Raw genomic sequence first — 22,254 nt, 5'->3', positions numbered from 1 at the left:
ATTAGCAGGTGACTACCCAATGGCCTACAAGAATCCGGAATAGGAATTTCACGCAACCGATCCTGCACGTCGACTAGCATTAACGTACGCAAATCAAGAAGATGCGTATCAAAATTGGTTGTACGCAAACATGCCAAGAGTACCACCAGGCCCTCCTATTGTAATAAATGATTAAATTCGTTCAATGTTTTATATAGGTTGTTTGTATGTATACTTTTTTTATTGTATATATTTTTTTTATGTATTTAAGTTGTTGTTGTTCCAAAACAAGTTTTAATCAACAATTTTTCATACTTTTCTGTTGTACATACATTGATTTTATAATACTTTTATAAAGTTGATTACAATTATTTTTTTATCAACAAATGTATACAAACATAAAAAATACAAATGATTATATCACGCAAATGAAGATTACAAAAGGAAATCACACTTCAGTTAAACGATGAATACAAACAATAAAAAAAAAAGGAAAACTAATCACTTTCATCATCACTATCACTATCACTATCACTACCCAACCGCTGTGTGGGGGCCCGTGACGTGCTAGGCCCAGCATGGGATGATGACGTGCTAGGTCCGGCTTCGAATGATGACTGGGTCCAAGGGCTACCCTGGGCGAACATATCATTGACGTTAAAGGACGGTGACTGCTGGGCTGGGAAGGGTTGCTCTATATCATCTGGGAGGGGGACATTCAGTCCACGTGTTCCCCTAACCACACGCCCAACAACACGAGTATGTCCCGATCGTGTCCCTAAAGCGTCTACATATGTCTGCGTAGGCGGGGTATTGGGCACTTGGGAAAGTCTTTGGTGGGTATCAAGAAGCCGCTCCTGTAGCACATGAAAATTAAGTTAATAATAACTAAAAATTAGTTATACTTAATATAAATATACCAAAAATATATCTTTCTCCAGGATTTGTGCAAGATCTTACATAAATGGGCCTAACTGCGTCCTGCACCATCCCATCTCGTCTCGTGTGGGCCCGCAAATAAAACTCGGGCGGCTCCTCACGTCGCCCGTCATTATCTTCCTGTATATACATTAATCAAAGTTATATATTTGTATGTGTATCTCTGTATAGATATATGTTTACATACGTGGATATAAATAATTACTTATAACTTACAGCGTAACGCCATTCACGCTGAGCGTATGACTGCCGACCGTGAGTACTGGCAAAATTATTTTGTTGCTGCCTGTTTGTCGTGTTTCTTTGGGCAGCAATCATCCGGGGCTCGCTGGTCCAGTAACCCAGTAGATAACTCCACACCTGTGGAGGCATCCCATACGGATGTTGACCCTCTAGTTCTGCCAGCCTCTAGGACCCACCCCTGTCAGTGAACCAAGTCTTCTTGAATTTTGCTTTTTTATCCCTGTAGATCTTTAGGGCATCCTGACTTATCATCCTGGACACGGCCTCTCGTAACGGGTGATTTTCTGGGTGACCTAAATATGGTTCTAAGTAGAACCGTCTCTGCAATAGTACCAAGTAATAGTTAGCATCTACCATTTTTTTTAAATGACGTATTTAAAAAATAAAAAAAATTAGTTTTATACCATAAGCCAGTCAGTAAGTCCATCCTTGATGGGTTGGGGCACCTGATCCCACGACTCGTAATTATGTGGGACGGTAGCGACATAGGTCCCCAAATAGCTCTTGTACCACTTGGCGTGGTCCCTGATTGCCTGCCCCCTACTTAGATCGTTATTCACCATAAGCGAGATTCGGCGTCCCGAATTCTGAAACTCGCGCTCCAGATCGTTGTTAGCAGCAGCAGCTCTCCCTGTGCTAATACCTGCAAAACAACATAAAATAACAAATATGTATATATATACATATGTACCATATATTTATATGCAACGTAAATTAATATATACTTACCACCCGTACGCCTACAACCCCATTCGGGATTCCACCCCCAGTTTGGAGGGTCGTTACCACCATCTCCGCCGTGAAGTGCAGCCATTTTAACCTACATCCGCCGTCCCAATTTATAAAATAACATAAAGAAACCTAAAAGTCATTAAAAAGGTGCGACCTAAATTAACATATTTTGGACACAAAATTGTTTTTCAAAATTATTATACCTAAAATGACCACTTTTTTACAAGTTTTTTTCAAACCTTCGTTTCTAACATTAATACTAACCTAATAACAACTATATTAACAATTACAATCATACTAAATAGGGTTTTCTAAAAATCATATTTTGAACTATAATAAACAATAATTAAAACTACAAATTTTTTCTTAAATAAAATATGAATTTCTAAAAATCATATCATTCTTAACTATAATAACATAATTAATCTTTCCTAACTATAATACTATAACATTTCTATAACTAATACTTTCTAACATATATTTTCTATAACAAACATATATTTTATATAACATTAAACTATAACATTTATATAACTAATATTTTCTAACACATATTTTCTAACACATATTTTCTAACTTTTTTTTTCAACATATATTTTCTAACTAACATTTCTATAACTAATACTTTCTAACATATATTTACTAACACTTGTTCCTAACATATATTTTCTATAACAAACATATATTTTATATAACATTAAACTATAACATTTATATAACTAATATTTTCTAACACATATTTTCTAACTTTTTTTTTCAACATATATTTTCTAACAAACATATATAACATTTATTCTCTATAACTAATAATTTATATACCAAACAAATATTTGATAAAACTATTATATATTTATATAAAAACAACTATTTAAAAGGTAAATGAGTAATACCTCGTCTGAAAAATGGTTTACCGGATAAATATGTAGAGTAAAAAACGGACTGTCTGGCGGGCCGGAAAAAATAATAGTCGCCGGAAAATGCTATCGCCGCAGTAAACCGGAAAACTATAAAAACTGCTTTCGCCGGAAAAATGTCGCCGCTAAAACCACGCCTGAAAATGGACTCCGGGAGGCCGGAAAAGGTAGGTAGTGTAAAAAGGAATGTTGATAACGATGATGAGGGGATAGATGGCCGGATTTGTGAGTTATAAGAATGGAGAAGAAAGGATTTTCTTGGAGAATTTTCCTTACAGAGGAGGAGGAGGAAATTACAGAAGAGGAGGAGGAGGAGAAGTATTCGGAGAAAGACGAATGGATCGAATATGTATCAAAACAGAGAGATGCATTGTTTATATCGAAATACTGCCAGTGGGGGGACCCACTATTTGTGGCGACGTCGCCGCTAATAGTGGGGACCACCACCACGTGATCGAGTCAAACGTTGCAGACGCATGATACCCTGGGACCCACTATTTGCGGCGACGTCGCCGCTAATAGTGGGGACCACCAGGTGGTCGGGTTACTTCTTTTTCACTGGTCGGGTTACGCGCTTCGTTCTGTTATTAGACTTGGTATGTTTTTGTTTTTTAAACCATTAAGCGACTAAATTGATAAGCTGAATGGATAAATAATGTCTGTATTGAAAGTCAATACATGTGTTTTTGTTTATTAAGTAAAAAAACAAACACTTTTGATGATTTAACGAATTAAGTATCTTTGATTAAGTCATAACTAAGTTTATTAAGTCCCAAACAAACACCACCTTGATGTGGTCTATAAACTATAACAAGGGATAATATTAACAAGACTTGAATTATACAAACATATTAAGGTAGCAAATTATTTGGAGGCTAACCACATTTTCTATTAATATTTTTCGTATATATATAGTATTTTAAAATTAGATTGTATCCATCAGCTTAAGTATTTCGAGATATTTAATTTCATAAGTTTAGTGTACATACGGTACAAAAGACCAAAAAAAATGCATTTCTGAGCACTTGAGAGGGTAGGAACTAAACACGAGACCGGAATTAACAAAATGACGATTTTGGATATGCAATCTTAGAAGACGATGAGTAGTTTGTGACTTTGTGTATAACTTTAAAAAGGGTTTTAAATACTTTAGTTCTATTACAATTAACCATCCTACCTGCAAATCTTGTATCTTATGTAACAATTGGTAACTTAATGACCAGTTTGACTAGTCAACTTGATGACGCGGCTTCCACTTGGCATTTAGCACCTACCGTGGATTGAGATCAGTTTTCTCAGAAAGCAAGCGTTTTTCTCATTTGGTGGTGGGCTAGCTAATGGCTCAATGGCAGATCTAAATTATAAATGGGGATGTCCCAAGACTTGAAGACTATAATGAGATCGGTTTCTCAGGAAGTAAGTTTGAACTAATATTTCTATCTTCATACTATCTAATAAAAGAAACTGGCACTTTGATTACCCAAAATTACTATTTTTTGACTCATAGGCAAAGTTATATTAGCGATAGATTCAACTTTTTAACAGATAAAGCTTTGCAACAATAAAAAAAAATAATAAGTTCAGATCTTAGTTTAATGGCAAAAATTGACTTACAAGTTACTCATTGCTATATACAAATTTTCATACTCACCCAGGAGGCAATGTCACAATGGCAGCAGTCTTATTGACATACATCCCATTATGTAGCGGGTTGATAAAGCATTAGTTGCATAACAATAAACAACTTGCATCATCTCATCATATAAGATTATACTATTTAGCAGGATTTTACTGCACGACAATGATGAGATAACAAACTGGATGAATCTTTATGGATAGATAACTGTAAGATACAAACCATATTTCCCATCTGGATATAAGATATATAAACTGAAGTGACAGGTAACGCAAAAATTTTGATATTGCAAGTTGATTCAGGTCATGCAATCAGAACACGAAAACATAAATCCAAATCTTGCTATCTACATATTTGACCAATCAGCCTTTGTGTCATCACTCATGGTATTTATTCTTAAATGTCGAGCTTCTGCACAGTAGTCATCACTCATAACATATAGCTTTTCCATTCTAAAATTTTCTTTAAACAAAGATCAAACCGGTAATGTGTTTTGTGGACCAAATAGTACCAGGCTAAACAAGTCATAGCAGAAAGGCTTAACCTAGCCGAGAAGCATCATTACTCTCGTCAAGAATGAGCCTGACACCGTTGCTTTTAAGAGAATTGATAATAGCCCAAACCTTGGTTCGATTTTTGAAATCTTTTTTCTCAAGCTCTTTATTCACGTCAACATGAATGCCTCTTTCTTGGCCAGATTCAAGACCTTCTACCTTAAGTCGCATAGCCAACACCTCACCCACAACTGTTGCAGCTTTTGCATTGCAGGTTCTACCACACTCAAGTGAGTTTTTGATAGAATGTTCAACTGTTGATGCTGTTGCAACTATTCGCCCATTGTTCCTATCCACTACATTAGCAGTAACGTACTTTAATGACATGAACAACCTCAGCACATACCTCTTCAACACCGTCATCCTTTGTATTCTCCTACATTAAAAAAACCCTGATAATTAACTATAGAAGCTACTCAGCAAAACCATCAATATACTTGTAATGGATAACTATGGGCTATTTAAGAAATGCCAAAATAAGTTACTGAAGGTCACTGACTTTAACCTACTGATCTATATTTGGCAGCTAGACCAATTACTTGTGCACGGGTCAATTTGGGCAATATTTATCTCTACCTGGTCAAATGAGCCAAACCAACAAACCAGTCGTTAAGTAAACATATCAAATGGATCAGACAGGCCACAGGTCAAACGGGTTGGAAGTTACCCACATGTATTTCTAATGCATCCAACCGTCTAATCTCTTTATGAAGAACAGATGGATTAAAATTGTTTCCACAATCTATTTAATGACAAATTGTTATTTATAAATATATGGTTAACGAGTTTTTCAGGGTCAAACCAACCTGACTTGAATGTACCGAAATAATCTGTTACCCAGCCCGCCCAATTTGCCACCTGTAGTAAGATCTTCTCTTCGTATGCATGAATCTTTGCTTGGATTATTATTTTGCAAGTTTGTCTATAACATTTATATAACTAATATTTTCTAACACATATTTTCTAACACATATTTTCTAACTTTTTTTTTCAACATATATTTTCTAACAAACATATATAACATTTATTCTCTATAACTAATAATTTATATACCAAACAAATAATTTATATAAAAACAACTATTTAAAAGGTAAATGAGTAATACCTCGTCTGAAAAATGGTTTACCGGATAAATATGTAGAGCAAAAAACGGACTGTCTGGCTGGCCAGAAAAAATAATAGTCGCCGGAAAATGCTATCGCCGCAGTAAACCGGAAAACTATAAAAACTGCTTTCGCCGGAAAAATGTCGCCGCTAAAACCACGCCTGAAAATGGACTCCGGGAGGCGGAAAAAGGTAGGTAGTGTAAAAAGGAATGTTGATAACGATGATGAGGGGATAGATGGCCGGATTTGTGAGTTATAAGAATGGAGAAGAAAGGATTTTCTTGGAGAATTTTCCTTACAGAGGAGGAGGAGGAGGAGAAGTATTCGGAGAAAGACGAATGGATCGAATATGTATCGAAACAGAGAGATGCATTGTTTACATCGAAATACTGCCAGTGGGGGGACCCACTATTTGCGGCGACGTCGCCGCTAATAGTGGGGACCACCAGGTGGTCGGGTTACTTCTTTTTCCCTGGTCGGGTTACGCGCTTCGTAAATTAAGGAGCCCCACTACTATGAAACTAATATATTTAATTATTGGTTTAAAGTTGATACCTTTCGCTTAAAGCACGCAATTTCAATTTTGTTTAGAGGGTATATTCATACCTTTGGGTTTCATATAAGATCCAGATCCACAACTTCATTCTTCTTAGTTGTTAGATTAAAAATCTTTCTTTACTTCGCAGACCACCAAATCGTCCTTCAGAAGTTTCTGAATTGCTGGTGGGTTTCTTGTGCTTGGCTTAATTAATACTATATGGGTATCTACAATTTGTATGCCGTATATCACATAAATGTTTTAGACCATATTTGAACAACTTTTGTCTTCAAGCCGTTACTTTTATTGCTCTCGACTCTCGAGTGATTGATTTTAGTAGGATAGTGGGTATGCAGGAGCTACCTATGTGCCTGCCTAGTACAGTTGTCACAGCAATTCTAAACGTTAAACCAGACTTTACATTCCCCATTATCTTTGGCTAACCATGATCCTTTTGTTGACACAATTCAATGAAGTTTCTATACAACTAACTTAACAGAAACTTACTCCCTAATAACATTATATATCTGCCACTGTTTTAGGGTAGGAAGACTTGATAATGGACGGCCAGCCAAAAGCATTGGAACAGTAGTTTCAGAGGCAGGGGCTCTCAATGTGACTATCAATGCAGGCCCTGAAATCCTAACCTCACATTAAGTTCAATGGCCCCTTAAGGACTTATTGGGGAATCATCAGATTGGATCCTTGGAGGGGTGCTAATGTTAATTGGCAGTGTCTTGGCTGCTTTGTTACTTTTTTCACAGGTAAGGTAGTGCATGTACAAATGCAATATTACTGGCATACATCTGCTTACTAATGAATATATACAGGCATTGATCCACAAGAAATACTCCGCTCTGATGTTTTCGATGTCTGCTTACTGTTCCATCTCTTTTAGCCTCGTTGATCTTAGAACACACCTGAATGCGTTTATTTTACTGCCTAAGATAAGGGTACATTCTATTCTCTACTATAAGTGGACAAAAATTCTTCCTACTTCCCTCCAATTTTACAGCATAATGAATCGTTGTTGATTGAAAATACTACAATGTAGGGATGCTTTGGAGCGATTTTTAAAACATAATGAAGGGCCCCTGTATGTTGCCATGTTCCATCCACTATGAATTATTATTGTAGCTAATTTGGGTGTTATATTTCTAAGGGATGGTCTCTATCTAGGATGGTAAAGATGCAATAAAATTTCTTAATACTTTTGTTATGTTCACGACGACACATCGTGGACACTTGTGTTTTAACTTTTGCAATGTACTCAAATCATTAGTCATTGTTATTGGATTCTGTTGTGTAATGTGGGCAATGGCTAAAGAAGAAAAAATTATTGAAGTAAAAATGACTGAGAGCTCAAAGTTCCCCCTCTTGCAAGATGATATTGAAGAGCACAATGTTGTGCTACTACAAAAGTATCAACCTGTAAATGTTTTCATTTGACTTAGTGTAGATAAAATTTGATGCTGTTTCACGATAATTTCTGATAATAAATTCATAGAGATACTAGTTCACTGTTTAATTTGCTAATGTCGTTTCTTTTTTCTTGCATTTCCAGTTATTAAAACACATATAATCTCGTAATAATATACTCCTAGTTAATATACTTACAGCAAGATTTGCTTCCAAATAAGCAGCTAATGGTGCTCGAATGGTTGAATGCTTGTATACAAAGCAGCTAATGGTGCTCGAATGGTTGAACACTTGTATAAAAATAATCCGAAAGAGTTGTCTGACGTTCGATTCCCACTTGTTTCCTTCTTAGTGGTTTCCTGCTAAAAACAAAAGTCAGCTTCAATGAAAACTTTACAAAATTTCTAGTCAAACATAGATTAATCAAAGAAGTTACATCACTAGGTGCAACTACTTATAAGTAATACAGAGTAACAAATAGAAATTCATACGTAGCAACATGATGAATAAATAAACGTATTTGCAAAATTCTAAGTGGTCTTACTACCAAGAAATTGATTTGATCCTTACTAAAGTCTTATTGGTTTCAAAATTATGACTACCATTGACTGATACTGTTTGACTCAAATATAAGCACTTTTGAAGCTCCAAAGTTCTTGAGCTTCACTGATTCTGTGACAGAGATGAAGATGAGGATGAATCTCAAGGTTGCACTACCATTTTGGCAATATCGGTCGCTCAGGTTACGCAGGTGGATTTAACTTTAGCTGCTCAAAAAACCATAACAATGTATAATATTGAGAATTTCCAGAAAAAGCTCTGCATTTGTCAAGATGCAGATGATAGTAAAAACTTCGTTTAATTTATTTGTAATAAGTCAGTCAGCTTTCCACCTTTAATGTTATTGCAAATGCGTAGTTATTCATGACAATAGCTATAAATAATTCGAGGGCTGTAAATTCACATAAGAGAACAGTAGCTTTGCTAGCAACTGAGAAGTTAATACACAACAACAAATTTCAAAATATACATATATAGGCATTCTAGTGCACCAAGTAATTAATTATATAAACACACACATGCAATATGTTTAATAACTTAGTATAAACACATGTATACATAGTTATATATACTATACAAGTATACATGAAATTGACATATATCATCAGGCATGTAGACCATTGAGGCCTTGAAGTTACATTTGGTTGAAAAAAATAATTAGTCCCCTGAATTACAAAAGCATGGATAGCATAAATCTAAAAAGACAGAATTGATTATAAAAGAACCTAATTATCCTCTAAATTAAACACCTTCTCTACATTAGCATACCAGTTAATTAACTGCATTGCAGGAGCCAAATATGTTTTAGATAAGTTAGCCAGCAAGGGGCTAGCTGGAGGATGACTTGTTCAAGTTCTCACGTCAATGGGGCAGGGAGGTGACGAGATACAAGTGAGCATGCGCACAAATAGTCAACTGTTCTGACTTTCGGCAAATACACATTATTAATTCCTATGTTTGTATAATAGTAATAATTATGTGCATGCTGAAGCTAAGAAGAAACTATTCAATGCTTCCTAGCCAGGAAGAGTCGGTTTCCCATACGTAGATACCCTTTGGAGCTAAAAGAAAGTTGCACATTTTGGATTACATTATTGTATCTTGCAGGACAGTTGAACAGAAGTTTATGGATCATAAACTAGATTACAAGAAGTAGTCTGATGTTTGACAAATTGTGAGATAATATATATATATATATATATATTTGTTGATATAATTTGTCAACGTTGGATCACATATATCGTTTACGCATCCTTATCAGAATCACAGCCTTGTAGTATTATTACAGTCCGTCTGTCAAGCTAAGTTGTAGATACTGGCTCGTATAGATGCACAACATATGTAATCCAGCAAATATATATAATATATATATATATACTAGGTTTTTGGCCCGTGCTTGCACGAGCTAACATAAATTTTTAACGACTAACTCCATGAATTATGAAGAGTTTACGGATGAACGCAATGATTAACTAATAAAGTATACATTACGCCTCTTAACTGGGATGAAGTCGTTAGAAACTACCAAAACTAACATGATGACCACACACACACGTAGACATAACTATTATTGGTAAAGTGAAGATATTGGGGAGCACGACCACCTTAGCCTATATTCCTTACATGAATGGATACAAGTATCAATATTAATTTGGGGATTCTTTGTTTACACATAAAGTCAAACACCTGGTGTGCAATTTTCTTTTTCTTTTTAACATGATACATTGATACATACACATATAGAGCTAGTGAGTAAAACAATTTTGGCGGAGAAATGTAGAACTAAAAGCTACTGGACGGACTGTAGTATTGTTAATTATATAAAAGGAAAAAAAATATAAAAAAAAAAGAGAGATGATATGAAAGAAATACCAATATCACTCAGTGAGCTCCCTCTGAATCTGATCCATGTCCATCCATCGCATAACAGCAACCCTCGCCACGTCCAGTATCTTAGTTATTAGAAGATCGCCCGCCTTTGGTGAAAAGAAAGTAAAGGAACTCCAGATGCAGGGCTGTTCCTAGGTAAAAAAGACCTTAGCCTTGCTGGCCAGTGGTATGAGAACCACTAATAAATCGAAACTCATATTCATAAGTTTGGTTAAATTTGGGTTTCCAATCAAAGGTAGAGAAAATATTAATCATTTATATTTGGACATGATCATTTTTAATTTCTAATTATGTTGTGTTAAAGGTAAATTTTTCCTTTCAGATTTTTCACTTCCGCATTTAATTGGTGTGGACAAAATCAAGAAAGATGTGACAAATTAGATATAGAAATTTATACTTTGGTGGAAACATTTTTTTTTTTACTAAAGATAATATTTTACGCATTTTTAGTTCAATTTAGTGGCGGATTGAAAGCGACCCATAGCACAATTTTTTTACACTAGTCTTGTGTATTTGCATAAAGTAACGATAACAACATAACAACTAAACTGTTATGATTTTTACTATTTTTAGCAAATTTTTGGCTAATTTTAATTAATCTTAAGGATTTTTGACATTTTTAGTAGTTTTTTTTTATCATTTAGTTGTACATATACATCTTTATAAGTTTTATTGATAAAAAAAATGTTTCGGAAGTTTAAAGTTGATGGTATCCCATATTTATTTAACCCGTAGCATCAATACATCATTTTTCGAAACTTTTTTTGCTACATGAATATAGCGGACTCGTATCTCGGACTACCCCTTATATCAATGTAGTTCCGCCCCTGGTTCAATTAACTTTTATCCAAATTAAATCGTAATAAACTTTCAAAATTTGTTCACGCTAATTGAAGTATAAATAATTGAAATATTCTTTGTAGCGAGTTAGGGCCTATAAATTATCTGTTTACACTTATCTATAACACAAATACAATTATCTATAACAAAACAAGTGAAAATTGTTTGTGGCAATCGATGTAATTAATAAATGAAATTTTTTAAAAGTTATATCCAATTGAAACATCTTAAATAAAATTAAGAGTCAAGATTGAAAAATAATCTTTAAATCTTGATTATAGGTTTTCAATACCGATATTAAAATTGTCTAACTATTTTAGTAGTAAAGTTAACTTTAATTTTAGATAAATAATCCAACTTAAAAAATAATAGGCATTCATATTGTAAAATGTAGTTAATTAAGAAATGGTTTGAGAACTAGCTTTAAGCAAAATATAAGTAATTAAGATAAGATGTATGATTATTTTAGTTAAATAAAGATCCAGATTAATGACGTGTTAGTAAACATGTCGTTTTCTTTTGGGAGAAAAAGCAGGCGTGTCATCATTTTTGTCGTCTATATATATACACAGTCAACATGGTATTTGAAAATTGTTGGATATAATACTAGCTTTGTATATGGATTGATTAAAGAAACAAAGATAAGAAAATATCAGTAGTTTATTAAATAGAAAGTAATGTGTTTAAAACTTTAAACCGGGGATTTAAATTAAATTAGTCATAATGAATGTCGACGTGATACGTTATTTTATTTTCAAGCACAAGGTTAGATTTTGATTTTTGGTGGGCTCACTTTCAATATGAGCCACCAACACCTATAAAATCAAATCAAACAGTAGCTAGGCTTAAAGACACCATACATGTTACCTACTGATTAATATACTCTATTGGACATTACTTTTGTCTATGCATATAATCCAAACTATAAATCGTTTTATTAGTAAAGATATGATAATAATCATTTTTCTGAATTAATATTATGACGAGTTTAATCTTGATTAGTTGAATAGAAATTAAGAAACTGAATGTTACTCTACTCCTTTTATACCACCCAATATATACAATATACAATTGATCGATATGATGTCTTTAGCATGTCACTTAATTAATTAATTAATTAGTAATGTGTGATATTAGTAACTTGATTATTGGATGTAACATATACTCCCTCCGTCCCAATTTAAATGTCATGTTGACTAACTTTGACCGTAAATAACTTTGTTTGTGTCATGTAACACTTGATATAAAATATATGCATAGATTGAGTTTTTAATGTACTTTTCGTTCATATAAGTTTCATCAACTACTATATAGTACAAACAAAGTTATTTACGGTCAAAGTTAGTCAACGTGACATTTAAATTGGGACGGAGGGAGTATATATTTATTCTTATTTTTATAATCTTTATCTTTATATATACTAAAAGACAACTGACCTAATAACTTATTAACCAATCACAAAGCTCAATTTTATCAAATTAAAAATTGATGATGTCATAAATATAAAAATTACAATTTAAAATTTATGGAAATCTTTATATATTAAATTTAAATTTAACATAATTAATATATCTAAATTTGTTACGACTTATGCATTGAAGCCCAGCTATACGCCTATATACATATGGATAGCTACTATGGATGTTTGTTGATAAAACTATAAAAGCCAACTTTATCTTTTAAACTTTTCTATCCCAAATGAATCTTATAATAATAATTTGTAATTATCCAATTATTAATCATTATCTAAAGTTTTTACAATTTATAATTTTTTGTTTTTTATGGATAGTTTACACATTTTAATCTCACTAAATACTTAACTTATACATTTTGTAGCAATCAACTTGAAATTTTTTATTCTATTCTTTAACATTTAATTATTAAAAAAAAAATTCAACATATTGTTTTTAAAAAAATTCTTTCATAAATTATATAAAACTCTTTTTCTTTCATATAATACTAACACTTATATATTTTTAATTTTATTAACTAATAATTCGTTAGTCTAAATCAATTTCAATTTATTGGTATGTCAAAATTTATCTTTTAATTCGATCATGAACTTTAAATATTGCTCTTCAATCTATATATTTTGGTTTTCGCATGACAAGTTGATACATTATTTTAAATAAAGAAATAAAAGGAAGTCATTAAAATTGTTATTAACTGCTTTTACTAAAGTTGGTTTATAACTACAATCTCCAGTATTTCAAGTTCGGACAATTATATGTTGTAATGTGTTTTGAGTAAGATCTAAAGTATCTTTAGGTATTAATAAGGGAAAAAAATGTTAAATCAAAAAATATAAACAAATATTGTCTAAAAAAAGATTTAAAAAAATGAAATAAATATATGTAATCAATTTTTAAGAATTATATTAATTTAATTTGAGCTTAACTACATTTTAAATATTTAAATATACATATTTGACCATTTATCTTATATTAAAAATTTCTTAAATATCTCGTGTATTTGACACGGTTCAAAATCTAGTAGCAAATCAAATTAATAAAATGAGAAGTTACACGTTCTTACGATACCTAAATGCTGATCAATATATATCCATTTATTTAATAATTAAAATGCAATGGAAAAAATTATACTAATACTATTGCCATTAAATCGACGTGGGACCATTAATAAGTAAAAATGGAAAAATAAAATAATAATAATTGAGAAGTGGCATGGAATGCCCTCCCTTAATGTGATTGGGTCACTCGAGTCGCTACAAAACCAACAAGAGTAGCTTCACCATTTCCTCAAGGGTTATTCACCATTTAATTTTGAACTTTGATATATAGAAACACTCCCCTTTAAATGGGCCTCAATTTGCAACAAAATTCTTGACTATATCTATCTATTAGTCTATATAGAGATATATCCAAGGAAGCCACCAGCTAATTAATTAAGCTAGTACATATGGAGACCAAGAGTAGTGTGGTGCTAGGTGAGGTAGTCCCATGCATGTTAATGGTTCTAATGGAGGTTTGCACCATTGGATTGACCATCTTGGCTAGCACCGTCTTGTCGAAAGGGCTAAGTCCCTTCGTGTTTGTCGTCTACACCAACGCCTTATCTTCCATCTTTCTTCTTCCTTTCAACACCTTCATCGTTCGTAAAAACAAGTTCGCTTCGATCTTTCAATTCTAGCTCGCTCTCTATTTAGTTCTACTAAGATACATCATTGGACTCAACTAATTGAACAAAATCAACATATTCAACATGCCAGATGATATGAATGAATGCGAATCATGATCATAGCTAGCATGAACAATATATATTTTCAAAGGATATGATGATGCATGAAGAATTTAATTATAGTAGCTTAATTGATTACAATACAACTATATACATGTTTAATTTTTTTTACATGTTTTTCTGACTATGATCTATATTTTTTAATTTCACTTGTAGGAGAGGCGAGCTTATACCCGAATTTCTTCTTCTTGGTTTCATAGGGTATTCTACATCTTTTTCATTTTTTTCTTCTTCTGATCTCCTTGTAAGTACGTAAGAAAGCCTATATATGATAAAACAGTTGAAACCCGAAATAATTTCTTACTTTATAACTTACCATAGTGTTCATATATATATTTTTTATAATACCAGTTCACTTCATTGTACAATACATTGTAAATGATACTTTCTATATATATACACGAATAATCTTAACCACATGCATTAATATCAAAAATGAACCTAATTTTATAGTAAAAAGTACAATTGTTTATGCATGTATATAACAACCCATACTGTATATCATTACCAAGACCTCATCATTGATATATGCATACAAAGTAAGATTTTTTGAGATCTTAAAAAGTAGTAAATACTACTCTATTTATGATTCAAGCTGCTAGCTAGATTTAATTATATAATAATAATAAAAGTTAATTTGTTGTACGTAGGGTGACAATGGCACAAAATCTTGCATTTGTTGGATTAAGTTATAGTTCCCCGATCGTTGCTATTGGAATGGGCTGCTTGATCCCTTCTATTTCCTTCATTCTTGCGGTTCTTTGCAGGTTCACTTCCTTAATAATTCCGATCATCTTCTCCATCGATCTCTATCATTATTATTATGTATATATATATATACGGTGACACATGCAAAAACATTTATGATATCAGCGGGAGATGATACTCCTACCATACAACTTCATAAATCTAATATATAACGAACACACTTACTTACAATCTACTACAAAAGTTATCCGGTGTGATAAATAAATCAAAATTTATGATACATTTATCATCTCCTTTTAACTATATGTTAGTGGGATCGTTGGTTTCAAATTATTTAGTAAAGTTGTAAATAACTTAGGATTTCACGTACACCATTATCATACAATAAAGAAAAGTGTAAACTATCAACAACTTCTATGTTTTTTCTTTTCCTTCTTTTTCCTAATTTAATTTATGTAACTATAATATATGTTCATGACAAGATATGTGTCTATTTTAAATATAACTTAAAAAAATTATTTAATCTTTCGCATCTAAAACTGTATCAAGAGATATTCACATAAGAAAAAGGATATTCACGTCAAAACGAAATTTTAATATAGATATTGTATACTTCGGTATTATTTTGATATTTGTTATTTACTTGTACTTCTTTGGTTCTCTAGTGTTTCGCTAATGACCTTTTTATTTTAATATAATGTTGTTCAAAAAAAAAAAATTTTAATAATCATAAAATATTTTTACATTTATATATGTTAGAAACTTTTTTACATTTTATAAAAATATATTAATTGTTGATATACAATACTCATTTAATAATGTGAGTATGCGTGCATATGTTTCCATATACTGAAATGAAGATTCTTCTATATATGATAAAATAATAAAGATACTGTAGTAGTATACTCGTAAAATATACAAAGATACTATACTATAGGTTACACATAAGATGAAGATGATGATAGCTAATAAGTCAAATTATATTTATGGTGTTTGTTAATTTAGATATAAAAATGATTGGAGGAAACAGAATACCAGGAACCTAGATTCAGAACTCGTGGTTCCTAACGCACCCTGGATACCAAAATTGACGTCAATTTTGTCTGGCCCATCATATGGTCATGAATCAAAGTATCACAAATTAAAGGACAAATTTGAAAAGTTAAAATTAAACAACCCTTTTGGGTAGGCTGAACTAAATTATTTGGGTCGTCATAATACCATTAAAAATATCTAAACAATATATAATGAGAAATGATTAGTTCTATTAAATTAATAGCTCAAAAATCCTCATGAGAGAAAAGATTATAAAACAGAATTAATAGATAACACATGGCTATCTTTTTATAATTTTAAAAAAAATTTTAGACTAATTTTTATTTCATATATAATTAGTCGATGAAATACACAATTTATTCGTCACTACAATACTTTATTACTTTGATAGAGTATTATTTATGGTTTCCGGATCTATTTAATGTTTACTTATAGTGATATCTTAATATGTCCTGATTAATTAATTTATAGAAGGACAAACATTGATTTGGGAAGCTCAAGTAGTCGAACAAAGTTGGTGGGAACGTTGATATCGATCACAGGAGCTATGTTGCTGGTTCTCTACAGGGGTCCGGTGGTTAAGGACCCTTCGAGCCATCTTCTATCCGCGGCTACTCCTAGACTTTTTGTATTCTTGTCCACAAACGAACATTGGGTACTTGGTTGCGCTCTTTTTGCAGCAGCCTCCCTGGCTTACTCCATATGGAACATCATTCAGGTTTTTAATTAAATCCGTGACAGTCATTAATTAGCGACGTGTCTGTCTTTAACTAATTTATAACACACTTGTTTATATTGATATATATTTTCGGGACGTCTAGGTGGGAACTGTTGAAAAATGTCCAGAAGTGATGACAGTGGCATCTAGTTATAGCTTATTTGGGACATGTCAATCTGCTTTGGTTGCAATAATCATTGAAAGAGACCCGATTGCTTGGAGGTTGCAATTTGACATGGGACTCCTTGTCATTGTCTTAACTGTGAGCCAACCTTAACATTTAATTATACTTTAATATACAATTAAGTTACTACAATATACTATTAATTACTTTAATTAGTACAAGATCGATAACAAAATTTCTACAGCGTATTTACTTTAATTTTTTATATACACGTTAAGGTTGCGTTTAGCATTTCCCTTATTATTATTATTATTATATATAATAGGACGGACTATAAAACCATAATAATGGTAACAATAGTACTAATGAATGAAATTTTATAAAACGTGCAGGCGATATTCGGAAGTTTAATTAAAAGCCATGTACATATGTGGTGCATACGGAGAAAAAGTCAATTTTACGTGACAATGTTCAAGCCTCTCGGGGTTCCGATTGCTGGGATATTCGGTAGCATCTTCTTTGCTGAGACCTTTCATTACGGAAGGTACGTAACTGCTACATCGATCTTATACGTATGTAGTTTTGGTTATATATTGAAGGGAGATTACCTAACGATGATCTTCGAAATGTGAATGTGTCCAGCTTGATGGCGGCAGCAGTGACCGCGATTGGATACTACACAATGATGTGGGGTCAAATCAGAGAGGATGAAAGTAGGAGAGGCAAAGTGGAGGCCGATATATCGGCCGAGAGAACCACCCCTCTTCTGCAAGACGAACAAGTATAATACTCGTAGGAAACTTCATCAGATCATGATATTTGTATATTAATATTATTATTAAGTAGCACGAGGCTGTGTATTAGAAGCCGTGTGATGAGCAAAATGTGCATAGTAAAATTTTATTCTACTGTATATATGTACATTACTATATATTACTATACTTTTTCTTTATAAATACGTTTGTTACTTTTATTTTATTAGATTTTAAACAAATTATTTACTATATTATTAATAAAAAATTATTTACTAATGGTATATATATAGTCATGCCCAAAAGCAGATACCGATCCCACCCGAACCCGGACGGGATTATAAACCGGGTTTTGCCAAACCCGAACCGGTTTGAAACCGGTTTATGTCAAAGATTTACCGGTTTTTCCTTTTTTTCGCCTAAAAACTGAACCCAGTCTGATCTTAAACTAGTCTCAACCCGAAAACCGAAACTGATTTCAAACCGTCGGTTTTTCCAAAATCCAAACCGTTTTGTCAAACCTTCCCTGGTTTGAATTTCAGTGAAAAAGCTTTGAAGCCGAAAATCAAAGGTGACCGGGTTCGGTTTTTGATTTTTTCTGTCCCAGTTTTGAAAAACCAGTTTTTTGCCCACCTCTTTAGGTATATTATTAGTGAATGAGGTGAATATATTGGGCCACTGCCCATATTAGTCCATTTTCAAATGGATCAACATTAGTTTGGCCCAATTTTTCTTTTTGCCCAAATAGCAATTCATTTTTAAAAGTTTGCTAACAACATGATGAATAAATATTACTCGTACGATTTATGATTGTCGTTGTTGTTGTAGTGGAGAACAAATCCTGTTTAGGTTACCCTTAAGCATAAGACTCTTTTGTTTGATTTCTTTAGAATATATAATCTTGATCTTAATATACAACAACAACAACAGGACTCAATCCCTGCGCAGGGTATGGGGGAGGTAAGCTGTAGACAGTCTTACCTCTACCCAATCCTAATATCAAACAACTAATTATAAACACCGGCTAGATGCGTCACCACAACAATACCACTTTCTGTCGTAGACTCGTAGAATTATTACTATTATTATTTTTGGTTTCATTTTATGGTAAATTACAGTCATTCAGTCAAGCACACAACATAAGACGATCGAGTGGAGAATGTAACACGTACCAATAAGTTTAGTGAAAAGTTAAAGGATAAAATATATTTAGTTACAGTTATTATATTTATAGAGAAAATTAGTTGGTGGAAGATATAGATGTCTCTAAAAAAGTACTGCCTCTCTCACTTGTCCTTGACTAGAGAACGATGAACAGTAATTAATCTCAACGAGGATTTTTCAACCCACACGTTGCGGCAAGAGTTGAAAAATTAAATTATCTTTGAATACTGATTTGAAATGAAAGGTACAAATTAAATGGCACCCATATATATATAATGGATGCTTCAATATATGATGAAAGAAGTCAATGTTATATTGGTCTTCTCATGGAATATGGATATTTCCTCATTGTAACCAGCCACCATTCTTGAAATTTAAACAACGATATTTTGAGTTTTTTGCACAACCTGAATTTTTTTTTTTTTTTTTTATACACGCCTTGGGCAGCCCCGATTGGTAACTCGTATTACTGACGAATGGCAAGCTCGAATGTTGTTCTGATCTTACTTATTCTATTATGTGGCCTCGTCCTGCCTACTTCCTCGGAAGATGAAGGAAACCGTTCACGGCCAATTTGTCCGACTTCATTTTCCTGTCCATCCCTTGGCCCCTTGACCTTTCCATTCTATACTGCTAACAATTCGGCATGCGGATTGTGTGAGGTGAATTGTAATGGTGCAGTTCCAAAGATCAAATTGCAGGATAACTACCCATTCTATGATCTTGACCGGGTCTTAATGCAAGGCAGTAGCGTCGTTATTCAAGTTCGAGACACCTATTTTTTAGATCAGATACGTAATAATCGTTGTGACTCCTTGATGTACAGATTTCCCTCCAGTTCACCTTCTCTCTATTACATCTATCCTACCTATCCTACCACGACCCTCACCGTGTTAAGATGTGCAAAGAGTCCGGGCCTCATTGAACAAGTAGAGCAGTATTTTAGGCCCCAAGGGGAATATTATGCTTTCGTTGTTTGTGATAATTATAACTATTATTACACCTATTCAAGTGTGTATATTTCGGAAAACACCAACATACCAACTTCATGCTCTGTGGTTCTTCTGCCGGGAAATCCTCTATCTACTCTACCGAAAGATACAAACTTCAACAATCTGTTTTCACTATTAAACTATGAGCTTAACCTTGTACTGCAAATATCCGATGACTGCCAGGAATGTCGTCAAAGAGGAGGGCGGTGCTCAAATGAGAACCAAGAGTTTTTGTGCAAACACAACAACCTTAAAAAGAAGAAAGGTTGGTTATATATTCTTGGTCTTTTAATTACTAAGCAAAATTTCATTGGAATATGATATGTAATGCACAACATCTCTTCATCCTGTTTCCGTATATTATTGAAATTTAGAGCTAATATCAAGTTCTTTCGCAGAAAATCCAACAAACACGGTGATAATATCTGCACTAGGTAAAACCATCTTTATTTCTGTGATAATTGAGAATTACTCGTATAGTCATATCTGCCCATAATTATGTGTGAACTATCTGGAAACTAAACTACAAAGCTTTTTAATCTGTCTTTCATTGCATGCAGCAACTATTGGCATTGGTATTATTATTATATTAATCTTACTGGTCATTGGCCTCAGATTCAAGATCTTTTCATGGTCTAAAACTGAGAATTATATGGATCTGGAAGCCTTTATTAAAAATCATGAAGCTCTTGCTCCAAAAAGGTACTCTTATTCGAGTGTGAGAAAGATGACCAACTCTTTCAAAGTCAAAATCGGCGAAGGAGGTTATGGTTCCGTGTATCAAGGGGAATTACCAAGTGGTAACGGTGTAGCTGTCAAAGTTTTGAATGAACTAAAAGGTAACGGGGAAGATTTAGTTAATGAGCTCGCAAGCATTAGCAAGACTTCTCATGTTAACATAGTAAATCTATTGGGATTCTGTTTTGAGGGTCGTCACAGAGCTCTGATTTATGAGTATATGCCTAATGGATCCCTCGAGAAATTTATTTATAATCAAAGTTCTGTAATAGGTAGGCAACTAGAATGGGAAAAGTTGTATGAAATTGCAGTCGGGATCGGTAGAGGACTAGAGTACTTGCATCGTGGTTGTAACACTCAAATTCTGCATTTTGACATAAAACCCCATAATATTCTTTTAGATCAAGATCTATGTCCTAAGATATCTGATTTTGGGCTCGCTAAGCTATGTCCTGAGAAAAGAAGTGTCGTATCTATGTCAGGTATGAGGGGGACACCAGGGTATATTGCACCAGAAGTATTTTCTAGAAACTTTGGAGGGGTATCTCACAAGTCAGACGTGTACAGCTACGGGATGATGGTGTTGGAAATCGTTGGAGGCCGGAGGAATGTTGTGGTTCATGATGATGATGATGATGCCACCGACTTCCCCCATTGGATATATAAACAATTGGTGTCAAACAAAAATCTTGGATTAAGTGGTGTGCTAGATGAGGTTAAAGAACGAGTAATGAAGATGATTATTGTAAGTTTATGGTGCATACAAAGTGATCCTTCAAGCAGACCATCAATGAGTAAGGTGCTGGAAATGTTAGAAGGGAGTTTAAAGTCCTTAGAAATTCCTCCAAAACCTTTCTTGTTTTCCAGTCCAAGATTAGCTTTGCACTCCTGAATAGAATAATTTTATGGTTTCTATCTATAATATGATCACAGTGTAATCAGTTTTCTAGGTTAAAATTGTAAAGGATGAATTCACGAAAATGTGATGCAGGCCTGGTAACTTGACCCGTGACCCGACCGGTGAGAAGACCAAATGGAAAACAAGTATAGGGGTCATTATCTATGATTTAATATTCCAAGTTATTTATTAATTTTATTGGTACTTTATTTGGTTCCTTTTTATCCATTTATTTCATTACCTATTTTAGTGGTTCTAGACTTCTAGGATCTATATATAGGGGTTTTGGTTATTGGATTGTCGATTGATTTGTTCTAGTTAAATAACTTGTGTTCTTAGAACTTTTGAGTTTGATTAATCGTCTTTGATTTATCCTTAGTGTTTGAGCGATTTTATTGCATACGAAACTGCATCACCATGTTTGTCCCGATTCATACAACCTTTATTTGTGTGATCACACATAAGATGTTTGTCAAAAACTTGTATAGTGCATAT

At 33.2% G+C, this 22,254-nt stretch overlaps 5 protein-coding genes across 9 annotated transcripts; 2 read left to right on the top strand and 3 right to left on the bottom strand.

Moving 5' to 3' along the window:
* Positions 1–373: 373 nt before the first annotated feature.
* On the bottom strand, positions 374–1,168 carry LOC122578349. Its single transcript, XM_043750297.1, has 3 exons — positions 1,135–1,168; positions 940–1,038; positions 374–836 (listed from the first exon to the last, which is right to left on the bottom strand). The coding sequence occupies exons 2-3, from the start codon at positions 967–969 to the stop codon at positions 477–479; spliced, it is 390 nt and encodes a 129-aa protein (XP_043606232.1). The 5' UTR covers positions 970–1,038; positions 1,135–1,168; the 3' UTR covers positions 374–476.
* Positions 1,169–1,326: 158 nt separating this feature from the next.
* On the bottom strand, positions 1,327–2,797 carry LOC122580890. Its single transcript, XM_043753040.1, has 4 exons — positions 2,784–2,797; positions 1,891–1,981; positions 1,566–1,804; positions 1,327–1,482 (listed from the first exon to the last, which is right to left on the bottom strand). Exons 2-4 carry the CDS (start codon positions 1,973–1,975, stop codon positions 1,327–1,329), a joined length of 480 nt encoding a protein of 159 aa, XP_043608975.1. The 5' UTR covers positions 1,976–1,981; positions 2,784–2,797.
* A 1,861-nt stretch (positions 2,798–4,658) lies between these two features.
* Positions 4,659–10,729, bottom strand: LOC122578316 (50S ribosomal protein L18-like). Of its 5 annotated transcripts, XM_043750270.1 has the most exons (4): positions 10,494–10,729; positions 8,631–8,827; positions 8,259–8,419; positions 4,659–5,373 (listed from the first exon to the last, which is right to left on the bottom strand). In XM_043750270.1, the coding sequence occupies exon 4, from the start codon at positions 5,358–5,360 to the stop codon at positions 4,983–4,985; it is 378 nt and encodes a 125-aa protein (XP_043606205.1). In that variant the 5' UTR covers positions 5,361–5,373; positions 8,259–8,419; positions 8,631–8,827; positions 10,494–10,729; the 3' UTR covers positions 4,659–4,982. The 5 variants fall into 5 exon arrangements, with proteins under 5 accessions (XP_043606205.1, XP_043606188.1, XP_043606197.1 ...); XM_043750253.1 differs by lacking the exon at positions 8,631–8,827 and having other exon boundaries at positions 8,259–8,422; XM_043750262.1 differs by lacking the exon at positions 8,631–8,827.
* Positions 10,730–14,146: 3,417 nt separating this feature from the next.
* On the top strand, positions 14,147–18,171 carry LOC122584668 (WAT1-related protein At1g70260). The gene is made up of 7 exons (XM_043756713.1): positions 14,147–14,476; positions 14,766–14,810; positions 15,260–15,376; positions 16,845–17,091; positions 17,195–17,353; positions 17,608–17,759; positions 17,858–18,171. The coding sequence occupies exons 1-7, from the start codon at positions 14,271–14,273 to the stop codon at positions 18,000–18,002; spliced, it is 1,071 nt and encodes a 356-aa protein (XP_043612648.1). The 5' UTR covers positions 14,147–14,270; the 3' UTR covers positions 18,003–18,171.
* Positions 18,172–20,304: 2,133 nt separating this feature from the next.
* LOC122584735 (PR5-like receptor kinase) lies at positions 20,305–22,100 on the top strand. Its single transcript, XM_043756789.1, has 3 exons — positions 20,305–20,388; positions 20,522–20,557; positions 20,739–22,100. Exon 3 carries the CDS (start codon positions 20,776–20,778, stop codon positions 21,751–21,753), a length of 978 nt encoding a protein of 325 aa, XP_043612724.1. The 5' UTR covers positions 20,305–20,388; positions 20,522–20,557; positions 20,739–20,775; the 3' UTR covers positions 21,754–22,100.
* Positions 22,101–22,254: the final 154 nt, after the last annotated feature.

This window comes from Erigeron canadensis, chromosome 1, assembly GCF_010389155.1.
Source record: "Erigeron canadensis isolate Cc75 chromosome 1, C_canadensis_v1, whole genome shotgun sequence".
NCBI classification, from domain to species: Eukaryota; Viridiplantae; Streptophyta; class Magnoliopsida; order Asterales; family Asteraceae; genus Erigeron; species Erigeron canadensis.
The sequence above is the reverse complement of the archived record's forward strand: the minus strand, read 5'-3'. Positions and strand labels throughout refer to the sequence as shown.